This window comes from Phodopus roborovskii, unplaced genomic scaffold (assembly GCF_943737965.1).
Source record: "Phodopus roborovskii unplaced genomic scaffold, PHOROB, whole genome shotgun sequence".
NCBI classification, from domain to species: domain Eukaryota; kingdom Metazoa; phylum Chordata; class Mammalia; order Rodentia; family Cricetidae; genus Phodopus; species Phodopus roborovskii.
This window is the reverse complement of record NW_026126540.1, coordinates 25,938,981-25,956,053: the sequence shown is the minus strand read 5'-3', so window position 1 is coordinate 25,956,053 and position 17,073 is coordinate 25,938,981. Positions and strand designations below refer to the sequence as shown.

Sequence of the window (17,073 nt, the reverse complement as noted above, 5' to 3'; positions counted from 1 at the left end):
TAGTATTACAACAGATAAAAGAGAGTAGTATTCCAGACAGCAGTTCGGGGCTATACTGGAAAAATGGCAAGGGATTAAAGACATAATGGACACATAAAAGGATTTTTTTAAAGAGGTCTCATAGCCCAGGCTGGCCTCAAACACACTATATAGTAGAGAAGGGACCTCACAGGATCCCTCCATTTCTAAAAGGTGAGTGCCATAAACACTAGATGTGTATACGCGCCTACACGTATATAGGTACACAGTGCATAACTGGTGCCCACAGGTTAGGAGAGCACTAGATCTGGAAAGTAGGACTGAATGGCTCCAGACCCTATTGTATAATAGTAACCCCGTTGCCAGACTGAGCACATGCCATGGTTCCTCCAGGACTCATGCTATGTTCAAACTGCTTCTTTGATGTCTTTCTGCTAATTATGTTCAAGAACTTTGAATTTAGGATGTTGTAAATGATACAGAAGTGCTACACCAGTGAGCTACCTGTCTTTTCTCACATCTTGAAATAGCATCTAAGTTGTTCAGGCAAGATCTTTTCTGTCCAATTTCCTACCTTGGTCTCAAGTAGCTGGCGTTTTAGGCCTGGGCTACCATGTATGGCTACTAACCCTAGAGACCAAGTGTTCACTTTGGTATCAATTTCTCTCACCTTGTTTCCTAACCATGTTATATTATTGTGTATCCATATTTAATTCTACATACTGTCACAATTCACAATGGAGTCTTATAATACCATCAGCAAGGTAGATTCTAGACCTGAGTGCACCTCAGGTCTTTCAGTAAGTTTACTGTGAGCTACTTCTAGAACCCCGGTTTCTAGAATCCTAATCCAGGGCTCTTACATTGTAGGGTGGGACTGTGTGCATAGCTGGAACTGGTTATGGTTCTGAGGGATTGAGTGGCTGCCTTAAGGGTAGATAGTGTGAATGTTTGTATGAGAAGGACCCTTCATTCATGATGGGCCTGGGCCTCTGGATGTGAGGTGGCTGGCAGTTACTACTAAGATTTACTCATTCTGATTACTCACAGGCCTACTTCCAAGTAATGATGAATATATGGTTTTTAGAGAACTTTATTCAGTAAACAATCCAAGCAGGAGTATACATTCTTTTTCTTCCTCTTGTATTTAAATTAAAGTTCATAAATAGCTGAAGGACTGTTTAAAAAAAAATCTTCAATAATAACCTCAGCAACGGAGGGTGAAAGAGGTAGCACTCCATGAGACTGTTAAGTATATTTGTGCTGATTTTTCCCTTTGACACCTGTAGTCTTCAGAGTCCAAATACTGATATGGTGGGTCCCATGCCCAAACTCTGGCTGTTTCCCAGCCTCAAAAAGAATGCAGTCCAGAAGTAAATAATGCAAAATTATTACTGGCAGGAGACTGAACCTGATATGAAGAGGCTGGGAATTACACAGCAGCATCCAAACAGCCGTGGAGAAATCTATCTCCATCTGTCACTTTCTGGTAGTCCAATGGAACAGAAAAATGGATTTAATTCACAGCAAGCCAATGCCATGTGAAATAAAGGACTATCTCTATCATAGACTTTTCTCCTGGCACCAAATCCTGCCAAAGACAGAAACAAAAAAGACTTAATACACAAAAAAAGAGCAGAGCAATGGAAGAACAAAGGCCCTTGTCACCCTCATTGTCCTGCTGCTACAGACAGATGACAGAACAGCATCACTCACTGCAAAGCAGAGGGCTGGTCCAGCAGCTGCAGCCCAGACTTCAGAAAAAGTCGTCTTCAAGGTTATCATCACCAGACACTGAGGCAGCTTCTAGTGAGCAGAAAGGAGATCATAATATTGCTTTATTTCAGCAGGTGAAGCTCAGCAAGAAAATGGGCAGTTGGTGCTTTGTTTTTTTTAGATAGGGTTGCATGCAATGGTCTCAAACTATTTGAGCTGTATGACCCAGACCCTGTGATGCACCTCCCTCCACTTACCAATGATGTAATGAATTATAGGCATGTGTGCCTCCAGTGTTATGAAGTCCTGAGGACCGGATCCAGAGTTTGTGCATGTTAGTCAAGTACTCTACCAACCAAGTCACTTTCCCCAGTCCCAGAACTGAGCTGAAACTAACCTCCCTCATCTGGACAGACTAAGAAAAAGTAACTTTCACAGATGATGTTAGACAATATTGCTGTTTGTACCTGACATGCTAAAGCAGGACAGAGTATGTGGTAACTCTTCAGGGATCTCTTTGGTGTCACTGAATATGCTGGCAAGAGAAGCATCTTCTGTGGCCTTAGGGCATAGAAGGAGAGAAAAAGGAAAGTATCTTGACTGGTGAGAAGGGAGAAGCCTGTTTGTCATTTTGATCACAGGTTTGGTTAAGGCAGTTGCTCAATCTGAGAAAGTTTCTCAAACTGAGAAAGACAAGGTCTTTGATCACATTTAATCATTCTGGAAGTTATCTAAAGGTGCTCATGATGACATTAAAGTTGGTGAAATGGGGCTAGAGATGACTCAGTGGTTAAGAGCACATATTACTTTTCTGGAGGACCAAAGTCAGATTCCCAGCACCCAACTTAGATGACAACCTCCTTTTTTACTTCACCTTCGGGAGATTCAATGTATAAAGATACAATAAAAACTAATTAGGGGCTACAGACATGGGCACAGGTTAGAACACTGGCTGTTCTTCCACATGACCCAGGTTCAGTTACCAAAATCCACATGCAGCTCACAACTGTCCAGTTCCAGGAACACCAACACCCTTTGGCACATGCATATGGTGTAAAGATAGGCAAAACACTGGATTTCCCAGACTCACTATGTCCTTCAATGTATCTGGGACAGTTCCTACATCTTCCACACATTCATATCCAGAAAGTTCAACTGCATATCCTTTACGAACTAATTCTAGTCCAATATCAAGTTGCTGAAAAGGAAAAATGAGAGAATACAACGAATGATGCTCTGTTGTAAGGGAGAACAAATTTGCAACCAAAATGGGATGAGATGGTCAGATCTTTCAGATATAGAAAATATAGCAAAGCAATGTATGAACCTCACTCTCTTCCTTACCTCCCCATTGCTGGTATCATATAAATAGATTTTTGGCCAAGTTGAGACTCCAGTCTGGACATAGCTAGAAATCTTGGCCACCAATGGCTTCCAGCCAGAACAGTGAGTGAGTCTTTCAAACTCATCTAGAGCTTCGTCTTCCCACCGTTCACCTGAAATAAGAGGGAAAAAGGGACTGAGCCTCAGTGCTGATAAGAGCAGGAATACATCCAGGATATATTTCAAGAATGTTCTTGGGTTTGGATCTGACTTGCCAGGCAAGTTTCTGTCTGGCATGCTGCATGAGAGTTAGTTGATAAATAGGTGGTATGACTGTTTTACCTGAGGGGCCAATGTGTGCAAGACTGCATTCTATGGCTTGAAAAGGAAGGCTCAGGAAGTCACTCCTAAAATTAAATAAATTGAAATTAGAATCCCAGGTATCATGTTCCTTTCTAAATCTCCATGATGATATGCCATGCCAACAGCTCACCACTTTATCAGAAGTGAGCCAACAGTTGGGATGCCAGCAGATTCCACACAACTCTGCACTCACCTGAGAGCCCTGAGATCATTCAGTGGGCACTCTCCATTATCTCCAAAGTCACCAAAATAGAGGTCCAAATTCCCATTTTCCAGGGTTCCAATAATCTTGGCTCGATACCAGGTGCTATTTGTAGGTAAAGGTGCCGCCACAACATCTCCTACTTGCACAGTCAAATCTTCATCAGGCTATGTGTGGGGATGGGAAGTCAAAAGGGGTGTTATGAATTGGTAGCTAATAGAGAACAGAAAGGAACATTTTACATACAGTTAAATATAAATAAACCCCAGCCTAACTTTCTCCCTGTAGCAACTCACCAGACTATTTTCATAGTATTGGGTCATCTCATTGATAAGTTTATCCAATTGGATGCTGCGGGAGCCAATGATTTGGATCCAAAAGTGGTTAGGGTGTTCAGAAGCAGAAACGTAGACTTCTAAGTACTCATCGGCATGGAAACTGAAGTCAGGACTGGGAACTGAACACAGGGTAAGTATAATGATACTATTAGTATCATCTTTGGTTGGAATGGGGGATACTGCATCAGGAAGATGAAAGATACAAAGACCCAGTGGCTGTTTACCAGTTTAGAAATGTTTAGAGTGATAATTTGTTACTCATACAAAAATGCCCTAAAGAAAGGTACTAATTATATCCTATATCTTTCTCTACAACCAAGTCATTATCTATATTACATTGTCCATTATCCATGAACTCAAATGAGGCAGCAATTATAGTAAAGGTTAAGCCTTCTTCTGTTAGGCCTGACAGGATCAATAAGGAAACAGATAGCAGTTCTGCTTATTACAGATTCTTTCTACCATTTATATTGTGAACTTAGGCAAGCTTCTTTTGTGGGTTCTGATCTTTCTTGTTCAAGTTAGCACCTGTGCAGAAGAGGAAGCCCATGGCCAATTCATTCTTTAATAATGATATTTTAGATAGAAATAACGAGACAGGCAAAGTATGCCTAGATATAGGAGTATTTAGCAACAGAAAAAGATAGCAACCTCACAGAAGTTACAGTCACCTACATAAGATCCCTATGCCCGGTTAAGGAAATATTGGTATTGTTAGATGGTAGGGGAGGCAGGCACTATCCTTTGGGAATGCATCCACTTGTAGGTTGTTTACCCATGCCCAGTGGATGGCCCCACACCCATGCAAATATGGGTATCAGTAATTGGGCTCAGTGGGTTCTAAAATGAAGTTGGGAGAAGTTGTGTGTTAGGGGAGCTATCAAGATACATTAAAATTCAAGACAAAATAAAATGATTTAAAGTAACTTAGAACATTATGTGTAGGGCTGGGATTGATTGTTCAGCTAATAATAAAGTACTTGCCATACAAGCATGAGGATTGTCCCCAGCTCTCACATAAAAACCATGGTATGGCATATACTTGTAATCTCAACCAATCAAAGAGGTAGAGATTGGGGATCCCTGGGATTCAGTGGCCAATCTAGTCTAATCAGGCCCCAGTGAAAGAAGGCTCAAAAGGGGTGAACAGTTCCTACAGAACACACTAGCTGAAGACTACTAGCCTCCATGCACATGCATTCGCATGAATATATATCCCACATCCCATCCCCGCATGAATACATGCACGTACACAAAATATGTGAGACTAATAAAATTTTGATTACTCAGATGTTTCCTTTTGAACATTTTTTTTTCCATTAGCTGTACTCAGAAAATTATTAATGCATTAGCAGAAAGGCATTATCTATCTATGATGACTGAGATGGAAATCTCAAAACAGAATTTTTAATTGTTTCCTATTTTGAGGTCAGTTAATCCAGTATTCTTGTCTTTCAAATGGTTAATAAATAGGCTTCTCTTCTCATTACATACCTTGAAACATGTATGGCTCTGGACTGCTCTGGGCACCAAAATTCTCAAGGTTGTCATCAGGTTTCTCCCAGGAAACTTCTTTTGGTCCTGCAACCATATCACCACTACCTTGATAGAAAGGAGCCTCTAGGGGTACAGCGGGCCCCATGCTAGAACTTGTACTCTTCCATGAAGCTGCTTCACCCGCTCCGCCTGGCTCCGTCACTGCCTCTCTTTTCACACTAATTGGCTGCTTTCGTGGAACTCTGGTTTCTGCCGAATGGGCAATTCTTTTTCGAAGTTCTTCATCTTCTGCCACTTTCTCCAGGATCAGATGCTGTGAGAAAGAAGAGATGGGTTATTATTTTCATTTCTGTGTAGCCAGATACTATGTGATGGCCAGAAAGGACGGCCACCCTCATAGGTATACTTGCCTTGGCGGTTGCCACTTCCCTTTGTGTTCCTGAGATTTTTATAAGTCTTGACAGTAGCAATGTTCCCTCCGATTCTTTATCACAAGTGATTTTGGCTCCAGAAGCCTTACAGATAGAACGAATCGTCTCGCCACCTCTCCCTATATTAATACAGAAAATATCTTATTCCTTAGTCCAACATTCACTATAAGAGAAATCACTGTTTTGTATGTATTACAAAATGAAGCCAGTTCTTATAATCAATTACTGGAGAAAAGAAAATAAAGGACTGTCTTAACCATTTTATTTAAACTTATATTTTGGACATATTAACTTCAGGACATTCCCACATTTTGGCTACACTTTCTATTTTCATCTGAAAGACATGGTATAGTGTATGTCAGAACCATGGGCTGAGGACAGGATATATGTTAATAGCAGCACTAAGGAATGGTCCAGGGAGAAACTTAACAAGGACCCTGGATCACTATCTTCATTTCTAGTGGGATGTTGTGGGAATTTGGCCATTTGGTCTAATAATGGAATGAATGGTTTGGCCTGACTGGTGTGGTGTGAGAGCCCCATGTTCTCTTGGACGTGGAAGGCTTCCTGATGGCACTGCTAGGTAACCTGGTCTGGAGCTTTCAGCAGCGGTGCACTTCATTCTGTATTTCCATTTCATCCCTTATACTTCTGTGGATTGTCACCTTATCTGGCACCCAACGCGGGGACTAGTTAGAAAAAGTCTGAGCCATCAGCCAAGCATTTATAATCAGGTCAAATGGTTATTTGGAAATGGCTGTAGGACTGGGCAGGACAGAGAGAAAAGCCTCCATTTACCACCAGTAAAAGTCTCTCTGTGTGGCTTTGGAGCCTGTCTTGGCATGTAAAGAAGTAAATCTTTATTTTGTTTGTACATGTGCAGTTTGTATGAACCAGGGTGTACCACAGCATCTTTGGAGGTCAGAGGGCAATTTGGATCTTTCCTTCCATCATGTGGGGCCTCATATGAAGTTGCCAAGCTTAGCTGTTTATCTACTGAGCCCACTCATACCATGTGTCTTACTCCCTAAAGTGAAGGGGAATGTGGGAAGACAGAAAAGGTAAATAAAGAGGATGCCGTCCAGTGGTACCTATGATTCTGCCCACAGATCGCTGGGGGACCGATAGTTGCTCAAAAACCGGGGTGTTCTCTGTCAGAATCTGATGAATTGCTGCTTTAGCCTTGCACACCTGAACAGGAAAACCACTGATCAGCAGCACTCGCTCATCGCCTACATCCTCTGTGTCCACGTCAATCCGAGCACCTGTCTGTTTCCGCAGCTGCAGAGAGAAGGGCCTAGTTAATGACATTCTATCAAACCTGGAGGCAGGTGGAGCTGGACTAAGACTGTAATTTAAGAAACTATCAACGGCCCTCATTTACTTGTATTTATGCATGAACATTAGTAACAAAGGTGACCCGAACAGTAGTTAACTTAAAACCATTTCTCTGTGTTTATAACTCATTTGCTCTGACTAGTATGGATTAGCAAATATTATTTTTCTGCTAGGGGACAAACCCAGGCCCTCCCAGAGCTAATAAGTACTTTAAGCAATGACCCACATCACCAGTAAAGATTTTTCTTTCAATGTGCAGCATGTGTGTTCTGTGTAATGTGGTCAGAGGAAACCTGGGAAAGCCACCTTGATCACATACTCACCTGTTTAATATTGGCTCCTTGTCGACCAATGATGAGTTTCACAGCCTCCTGGGGAACTCGCATCTCTATCTCAATATCATCTTCTCCAACAAATGTCAATCGTTCTTCTGTGTAGACCACAACAGGCCAGACTTAACTTAAATACACTAAAGCTACTGCTACTCTCCCTCCCCTGAGTCGGACTGTCAGAGATGCTAATCCAAGAGACAAATTGTGGATCTCAACCACAATGCAAGACATGGAATCTGAGTGGGAATTAGAAGGTCCCAAAGACCAGAGCTGGGCCTGAGTGTAACAGATCAGAAGTAAGGCTACAGTGTATACACAAGGGCAACTTCAATCCCCAGTTCTCTCCTCCTCCAAAGATAATTTGGCATTTTCTTTGGGATACTATCTCAGATGCTAAAATGGAAAAGAAAAAGCTTCTGGAGAAGAAAAGTTTGAGTTTTTTTAGGATGCTACTCTAAGATAACTCCTATAGAACAATAAAGGCTAGAGATTATCTGAGGCATTCATTAGTCTAAAAACTTTTATACAAATCATTTCTTTGGGGTCCAGCTGTGGTCTACTTTCTGACAGCTGAAGAGAAGCAGCAGAATGAGTATATATATTCAAAAATTAATTATAAGTTCCTTTCAAACACTAGCTTTCCAATAAAAAAATGACTTCAAAACATTTCACAGAAAATGAACTATTTAACAAATAGTAATGGTGTGACAACTTAAAAAGATGAACACTATTTATTGCAGGCACTGCATGGAATTACCAACCTCTGCTTTCCTTAAATCGGCGGTATAGGATGTAGGCAATTGCTGCACTTGCCGGGATTCCCAGGGCTAGGGCTACTTTTTGAATAGTAGAAAAGCTTGTCCACGAAGTTTGTTCAGTTGCCATTTTCTGCTATATTCTGAAACAAGCATAAGAAGTACTTTTCTGCCACCAATTTTGTCTTGTTGGCAGAGAGGCATGAGAATCCTATTAAAATAAAAAGCCCAAAACACCCACTACTAAAACCAGACAGTGGTAGTGCACGCTTTTAATCCTGGCATTCAGGAGGCAGAGGCAAGAGGATTTCTGAGTTCAAAGGCAGCCTGGCTGGCCTTCAGAGTAAGTTCCAGGACAGCTAGGAATAGAGAGCCCTGTCTCAAAAAAGATAAAAAAATAACCAAAACAGAAAAATCCCATTTCAAAAGCACTATCAAAAATTATTTCTCTGACCAGCTTGCTCTACAAGAGCTAGTTCCAGGACAGCTTCAAAAGCCACAGAGAAACCCTGTCTTTAAAAAACCAAAGCAAAAAAGTCTGTTTCATATATAGACACACACATTTCACTTTACCCCTGAAAACTATAATTCCTAAATACATATATCCATTTTCAGGTCAAAGCATTTGTGGTGTTGTGCAGCTTAGAATGTATTAAAAATGGATGATGTTGGAAAGCCAAAAAGTGTGCCCAGTGCCAGGGAGGCAAGCATAAGACTGGACCAAATTTCCATGGTCAGGCCACTTGATTCTTACACAGATGCCAATAAAAACAATACTACCTTCTGAAGCTTTAGGTATTCCTAGAGCTGACTAATGCAGGTCACACTACTTACTTCACAGTAAGTGTCTGTTATCCTGCTTCTTCTAAAATAGGTTTTACTAGTACCAGTAGCTACTATCCTAAACACTTTATATGCACAAGTTATTCAATATTCAAGAAAAAAATGTCTAGTCTAGTGATTTCAGAAGTTCATTCTTAATTTTCCTTTTAATTAAAAAGGTACAGACAGGGTAACAATATGTCATAGTTCTTTAGTGTGGTCAACTTTAATAAAAAAAAATAAACACTGGTAGAAAACAGGTAAAATTACATGTCATTACAGGATATACCAACCATAATGTGGTCAGGCAAGGTGGCTTACCTCTGTAATTCCAGCTCTTGGGAGATTGAGGCAGAATAACAGATCAGCCAGGGCTACACAGTAAGGCTCTGCCTTAAAGAAATAAAAAGGAAACCCAAATATGTGTGCTTTCTTTAAAAAAAAAAAAAAATGAGACAGACTCTCATGTAGCCTTGGCTAGTCTGGAGCTATGTAGATCAGACAGGCTGTCCTACAACTCATGGGATCCATTTGCCTCTGCTTCCAGAGTACAGGGATTAAAGGCATGATATATGTATTGGGCCATAATGTAGTTTAATAACAACTATTTAAATAGGAGTAAATGTTACAAAAATTCAACCCAGATAATAACCCAGAACCTATGTGAACTCAGGTACAGTGGCTATCTTTAATCCTAGCACTTGAGAGGCAGACTGGATTCCTGGGGTTAAATGGCTAGCTAGACTAGCCAGAAATGGGGAGCTCTGGGTGAGGTATCCTGTTTCAGTAAATTGAGAAAGATACTTGGTGTCAACTTTAGGCTTCCACATGCACAAGTATCCACACATACACATGAGACCATGAACAACGTATGATCATGTATGCATACAGTGCACATGTGAAATTAAAATATCTTTATCTTGAAAAAATTAGTTTTATACACATCATAGAGAGCCTATGAATACAACTGGCTTAATTGTGTTCTCACTGGACCGAGAAGGAAAAATGAAGACAAGAGGCTAGTGTGGAAACCTCACTCCCAGGAGTGGATAGACTGGTAAGGTGGTTAGAGTGGGATTTGTTTTCCTACTAAGGGTTACAATTGGCATCTGGTAGAGTTCTTATACCTGTGTCTCAAGGTCCGAAGCTTAGCACCACCACAAACAACTACAGAAGCTTGCTTGTATAAATAAGCACTTTTATATCTTGGTCTTTTCTGACCAGAATGAAATAAAATTCATAGAGTCCAGGTTTACCAAGTCTTTTCCTAGTCAGTAATTTTTCTGAACTCTCCATAGATCAGGGTGGTCTTGAACTCATCTGCTTGCCTCTGCCTGGGATAAAGACAGCAGCCATAACAACTAGCCAGGTCCCCCTGTGAAGCTTTTGAGCCTGTCCTGGAACTAGCACTTAGACCAGACTGGTCTGGAACTCAAAAGAGACAAGCCTATGCCTACTTCTGCCTCCCAAGTTCTGGGATTAAAGGTGTATGTACACCATCACCACTTGGCAGGCAGTAGTTTTAAACAAATTTAATCTGCCCTCTTGATCAGTCTTGATCAGACTTATGGCCTGAGGTGGGGGATATTATGTTGAACATTCAGAAGTCTTGTCAATTTAGGACAGTTACTTAGATTTAGTATACCACTAAACATTAATACTGAGGGAAAACTGTCTTTCTCTAACCACCCACCCAAACTCATTTTGAGGGAAGAATGGTTGATACTATGGATGTATTCTATTACTGACCTAATCTCCCTTCTTCCCCACATCGGGGCTTCCCAGGCTGGTCTGATCTCTGGACCCTCCTGCTTTAGTCTCCCAGTACTTCACTCTACCCATACCTTCTAGGGGAAAGAGAAGTTGAATTTATGTGGCCTAAGGTTCTTGTGTTTTTTGTAGGGTACATTCCCCCCCCCCCCCCCCCCCCCCCCCCCAAAAAAAATCACTGGAGTCAACAGCCAGTAAATAAAATTTTGTGTATTATACAAACATCTTTATATGTAAGGAAAAGAAACATGTTTGGCTTCATAAAGGAGGTTTTCCAAATATTGACTTCTGAATTTACTTTGGATGTCTAGAAAATTTTTGTTCTTTTAGCTCCTGGTTCAGTTAAATACTGCCAGTACTACATATGCTGAGGGTAGAAGGAACAATTAGAATTCCTGCTCTGGGGATGGAGATGGCTCAGTGTTTTTAAGAGCACATGCTGCTCTTGCAGAAGACTTAGGTTTGAATCCCATTATCAACCTGGCAGCTCACTACTGTTTGTAATTCCAGCTCTAGAGGATCCAATGCCTTCTTCTGGCTTTTATGGGTACTGTATGCACATGATGCACTAATATAGTTAAACACAAATTCCTGCTCTGGCAGAGTGGTAGGAAGCACCTTTCATCCCAGCACTCAGGAGGCAGAGGCAGGAGGATTTCCAGGCTAACTTGGTCTACAAAGGAAATTCCAGGACAGCCAGAGCTACAGAAAAACTCTGCAAAACAAAAACCCCAAACCAACCAAAACAAAACATTGTCAAAACAATAAAGAGAAGTTAAAACCTTTTAGGTTTAATTCCTAGATAAGGCAGAACAGAAAAGCCATCTCAGTGGTTTAGTGTGTCTTCTGTTCTTAAGAGGAACTGAGCTGGATTCCCAACACCATCAGGTAACTCACTCCAAGAGATGACTCTTTGACATACATGCATAAATCTAAGATAAATCTTAGGAAAAGATAGAGCATTTACCTGCCAAGACAAACTTAGCTACATTTAAGCAAGCTTTTCTGAACATCAGGGGAGGTGTGGATACCCTAGGGGAAATCAAAGTAAATCTAGTCCTGTGTATTTTCATGTCTCCTTTCATGCTAGTTTTGGTCTCACAATCCATGTTATATGGCAAAGAATGGAGCATAAAGATTATTTTGTTCTATTCATGTTACAAATAGGTTAAGTCTGAGGCACATATATATATATATACATATATATGGACTTTGCTAAGGTCTCATAGCTGAGCTGGGAGTTGGTGGCACAAGCCTTTAATCCCAGCACTCGGGAAGAAGTTCTACATGGTCTACAGAGCTAGTTCCAGGACAGGCTCCAAAGCAATAGAGAAAACCTGTTTGATTTTTTGTCCTGTCACAAGGACAGGTTAACTGATATCCATTTGAACCAACAGGCAAATCTAACTTCAAATACTACACATTTGTATTGAGTTACAGATTGCTATGTTAAGGAATGGGTTAATGAACTCAAACCAGGTAAGCCAACAGGATTTTACTTCAACACTGATAAGGACTGAGCCTAGTGTGGAAGCACATGCTTATAACCCAAGCACCAAGAAAGTGGAGGCAGAAGGAGCTGAAGCCAGGCAATGGTGGCACACACCTTTAATCCCCGTAGCCACATTAGTCATAGAGGCCAGGCAGTGGTGGTTCACACTTTGGCAGGGGGCAGACAGATATTTCAGGGCCACCCTGAACTACAACGAAATTGATCCAGTCTACCACGATATTGATCCAATGTAAAACAGAACAAGCTCATAAAGGTGATTCCAGTACTTGGGATCCCATGCCTTTAATCCTGGCACAAGGTTTGGTGGAGACAGGTCTAGTCTGAGGACAGGATAGCCCTTTCGACCTGAACATTGGTGAGAACTCTAGTGGCTGGCTACTTTGCTTCTCTTATCTTTAGCTCTAACCCCATTATCGGTCACTGAGTTTTTTTTTTTTATTAGTAGTGCTACATCTCACAAAGAGCAAGGAAGACTACAGGAAAAATTATTCAAAGTAGGGGGTTATTGCGCTTTCCTGTACTCCCATCTCTCTTGAAGGAAAGGCTGGAGGAGCTCGAGTTCAAAACCACCTTAACAGACCTTGTCACTAAATAAATAACGAAATATCCTGCAGCTGCAAAGACTAAATTGAGGAAGGTAAAAGGCAAATTAATAAAAAGGGCCCTCGTTTCAAAAGAAGCCAGTCTAGGAGTGCAAACAGTTGTGGCGAGTGTCCTACCCGTCCTGGGGGACTAGACCCTGGGGTCAGAGCCTATACTAGCTTCCAGCACTGGTGCCCCAGACGGTGACCCGCGCGGGACCCCGGGACCCTACCCTCACCCCACGCGTCCCGTCCTCAACCCAGCACTTCTGCCTCCCAGTTGCCAGGCTGCCCACCACGCAGCTTCTCCCAAGCTCTGAACCCCTCTCTCGAGCTCCGCCTTTACCTTCCCCTCTCGTCCGGAGTCCCGCGTCTTCGCCTCGCACCTCACTGCGCTGCCCCTTCGCAACCTCAGCGCAGCAGTCTAGCAGGCGGCTATTTAGCAGCCTCTTGCCCCGCCCCCGCGGCGCGTCAGGACCAATCAACGCCTGTCTTGAAGTCTGACCAATCGCGCTCCCACGCCACAGCCAATCGTTGCACGGGCTGCCGTGAGCGACGTGTGCCGATGTGCTCTGAAGTCCAATTACCCGGATGAAAAGTCCGAGCCAGCCCACCTCACTAGCCAGTTAGAGCAGCGGGAAGCAGATGCTGTTAATGGACCTTACACCTGCTGAGAATTAAATAACCAACTGAAGGCTCCTGTAGTACTCGGATCTTCTCTGAGCATGGCCTCAATCCGCCAGGGACTTGGGCGCTCCGAGGCTCCGGGGCTTGGATCACTCGTGGGCGTTCCCGGCTCTACTGAAATCAGTTTATTGGCCTCGGGAAAGCCTCTTCGTGATGGGCGGTGCGGCTCCACTTACCAATTAAGAATATCTGCCTGGGATGGTGGTGGCTTACGCCTTTAATCCCAGCACTCGGGAGGCAGAGGCAGGCGGATCTATGAGTTTGAGGCCTGCCTGTCTACAGAGCTACACAGAGAAATCCTGTCTCGAAAAACAAACAAACAAAAAACAAAACAAAATTTCTGCCTGGATCGTTCCCCACCGCCATCTTGGCCAGGGGACAGGAAAACAACTATGTTTAAAGGAGTGAAATGGGGGCGGACTGCACGGCGAGCCCTGGGCCCTCCACGTGGACAGAAAGTCACGGTGGCCACCCGGGTGAGGGAGCTGCGGGTTGAGCGCACCCGCCTGCCCTGATTATAGCCCATGAAAAGGGGAGGCTTTGGCAAACAACAGTTTGCTTGAAAAACTGAATTCCAGCCGCCGACTGGGTCTTTCCCGGACCGTTAGGAACGGTTGGCCCTTCTACTCCCTTCTTACTGTGGTGAGGGCACAGTTGCACCCAGACACCGGGAGATTGTTTTGAACTATCGTCTGTCATGCCTGGAGCAGGATGAATACTCAATAAATGTTTGTTAAGTGACTACAACATTGTGTCTGGTCATTCAGATGTCTTTGGGTCAGTTTTTCCATTATTGTTATTACTGTTATTTTAGAGACAGGTGCTTGTTATGTTGCCCAGGTTGTCCTCAAATTCTGTTTGTTCAAGTTCTTGAGTACCTGGGACGTACAGACATGCTCGACTTATAAATAATACGTGCACCTTCTAGGAGATTCACAAGTAACCAAAGGTTATTGCAGAAAATGTCTTTTTAGAGGCAAAACAGTACAACCAGTTTCTTGGGAAAATTTGCACATGCCATTCCATAGTTAAAACACATGTAAATGTATTTTTTTACACAGTTGGAAACATGCTATACATATAATTTAGTAACTTTCTTTTTATATAATCTAGAAAGTTTTCCACACAAAATATCTCCATGTCTCATAGTTCAATCTTGATATGACATGGATGTAGACCAGAACTTTAACATGTTCATTTTCAAACATAATTCACTTTGTATTTAAAAAAAAAAAAAAACATTTTTAAGGCAAGGTATGTCTATGTAGCTCTTGCTGACTTGGAACTCCCTGTGTAGATCAATTTTGTTTGTTTGCTATGTTTTGAGACAGGGGCTCTCTATGTAAATCAGGCTGGCCTTCAACTCAGAAATCCAGCTGGGCATGCGTCACCATGCTCAGATTCATTTTGCTTTTATATGACTATATCTCCATGGCAAACACTTGAGAATGAAATAGCTCAAAAGAAGTGTGACTTGTTACTTCATTTGGATGTACACAGCTGTGCAAAGATTTTTCCAATTTTCATTCAATTAACAATATTTGAAAAAGATTTGATTTAGTATTGCTAGATAGTCTTCCACAGATGTTTAGAAAGTTTCACACCTATCAGGTATTCATTGAAAAGGACCAGTTTGATAGCATCTTTTTTTTTTTTTTTTTTTTTTTTTTTTTTTTTTTTGAGACAGAGTCTCTCTGTGGCTTTGGAAGCTGTCTCCTGGAATAGCTCTTTTAGACCAGGCTGGCCTTGAACTCACAGAGATCTGCCTGCCTCTGTCTCCTGAATGCTGGGATTAAAAGCAGGCATGTGCCACCATCACCTGGTCTTGATAGCATACTTAAACCATATGTTGTCACACATCTGGATATTTTTTGAAAATCTGATAGTGGAAATTATGTCATTTCAATTTTATTTTTCATTTCATTATAAGTAGGGTTGCATGTAATATGTTTATGTGCAATTGTATTTTTTGTAATTAGTTCCCATGCTTTATTAATGTTTTACTGGTAATTGAATCATAATATTTGTTCATTGTACATCTTTGCTTAAGGTCAGAGAGTTCAAAACTATCCTTACTCTTCCAAGGTTAAAGTCATTAAACTTAAAGATCTAAGGCAGAGCTACTGATGTTTGGTCTTAGGGGTAGATCTCTTACCTTAATAACAAGAGCCTTGGTCTGAGGTATGGTTACTCTTAACCCTCAAGGCCAGATAGTGAGAGATTTAGTCTAAGGTGTGGTTACCAAATGTTTGGAGAATTAAGGAAGAAAGTCTGTTTCTTCCTTGTGTCTTGATAAAGAAATCTTTTGCCATTTCCCCCTTTATTGTTAGGGTACTTAAGAATATTGAATAATAAGCACACACCTTTAATCCCAGCACTCATAAACAGAGTTTCGTTCCAGGACAGCTAAGGCTGTTACATAGAGAAACCCTGTCTGGAAAAAAAAAAATGTTGCAAATGTTGAAGAATAAACTTGGGGCATTCAGTATTCACTGGATTGCCCTTCTGAGTCTATTCTGCGTATCTCTTCCTTAGTATCTTTACCTGCTGTTTCCCAATCCACAACCCCCCTTCATAGGCACGAACTGGGCAAGTCCAATGGCTGGATCTGTCTAAAGCCCCACTTAGACAGGTTACTACACTGGAACTGGTGTTTAGGCTAGGCCAGCTGGTCCCTTCACTCCCCAGGGGCATCATCACACTAGGCTTTTTCTGTGGGTGCTGGGGAACCCACCTTGGGTCTTTTCAGAGCAGGCCTTTAGCTGAATGCACCATCTCCACAGCTCCAGTAATTCTATGTTGTTGAATTTATCAATACTTTTTTTTATAACTTTTTGGTTTCATGTCAATTTAGAAAAGTATCTCACTACTTAAAAATATTTTTAAGAGCTCTTTATTTCCTTTAAAAAGGCATTTTGAATGTGTAAATCTTGATTCTTCTGGAGTTTATTATGGCATAAAGATGTGAGAAAGATGTGAAGCTTGGTTTACCCAACTCTTAACTTTCTGTATAGCTTTTGAATATTACCTTTATAATCCTCAAATGTCTTTTAGTCTATCTTATTTATTTTATTTTACATGTGTATTTTATCTTCATGCATGTCTGTGTACCACGTGCATGCCTGGTGCCTGAAGAGGCTAGAAGATGCCAGATCTCCTATAACTAGAGTTATGGATAGTTGTGAACCATCATGTGGGTGCTGGGAATCAAACCCAGGTCCCGAGAGATAAGAAGTGCTCTTAATAACTGGACCACCTTTCTAGCCCTCTCTGTAAGCCTATGTTCCCATTGATCTATTCATATTCTAATACTACACTATTTTAAAAATTGGTACATGCTATGTATTTTGACACATTTTTTAAATGGATGCATAGTACATGTAGAAATGATAAATGTACATTTGTGTTGGTTCATGACAGAATCTT

General features: G+C 41.6%; 1 protein-coding gene across 1 annotated transcript; it reads right to left on the bottom strand.

Annotated features, from left to right (window-relative positions):
• Positions 1 to 2,139: 2,139 nt before the first annotated feature.
• Tdrkh (tudor and KH domain containing) lies at positions 2,140 to 13,353 on the bottom strand. Its single transcript, XM_051199269.1, has 12 exons — positions 13,307 to 13,353; positions 8,281 to 8,417; positions 7,511 to 7,617; positions 6,941 to 7,130; positions 5,829 to 5,968; positions 5,416 to 5,731; positions 3,880 to 4,040; positions 3,575 to 3,750; positions 3,361 to 3,425; positions 3,040 to 3,191; positions 2,786 to 2,893; positions 2,140 to 2,256 (listed from the first exon to the last, which is right to left on the bottom strand). Exons 2-12 carry the CDS (start codon positions 8,402 to 8,404, stop codon positions 2,140 to 2,142), a joined length of 1,656 nt encoding a protein of 551 aa, XP_051055226.1. The 5' UTR covers positions 8,405 to 8,417; positions 13,307 to 13,353.
• Positions 13,354 to 17,073: the final 3,720 nt, after the last annotated feature.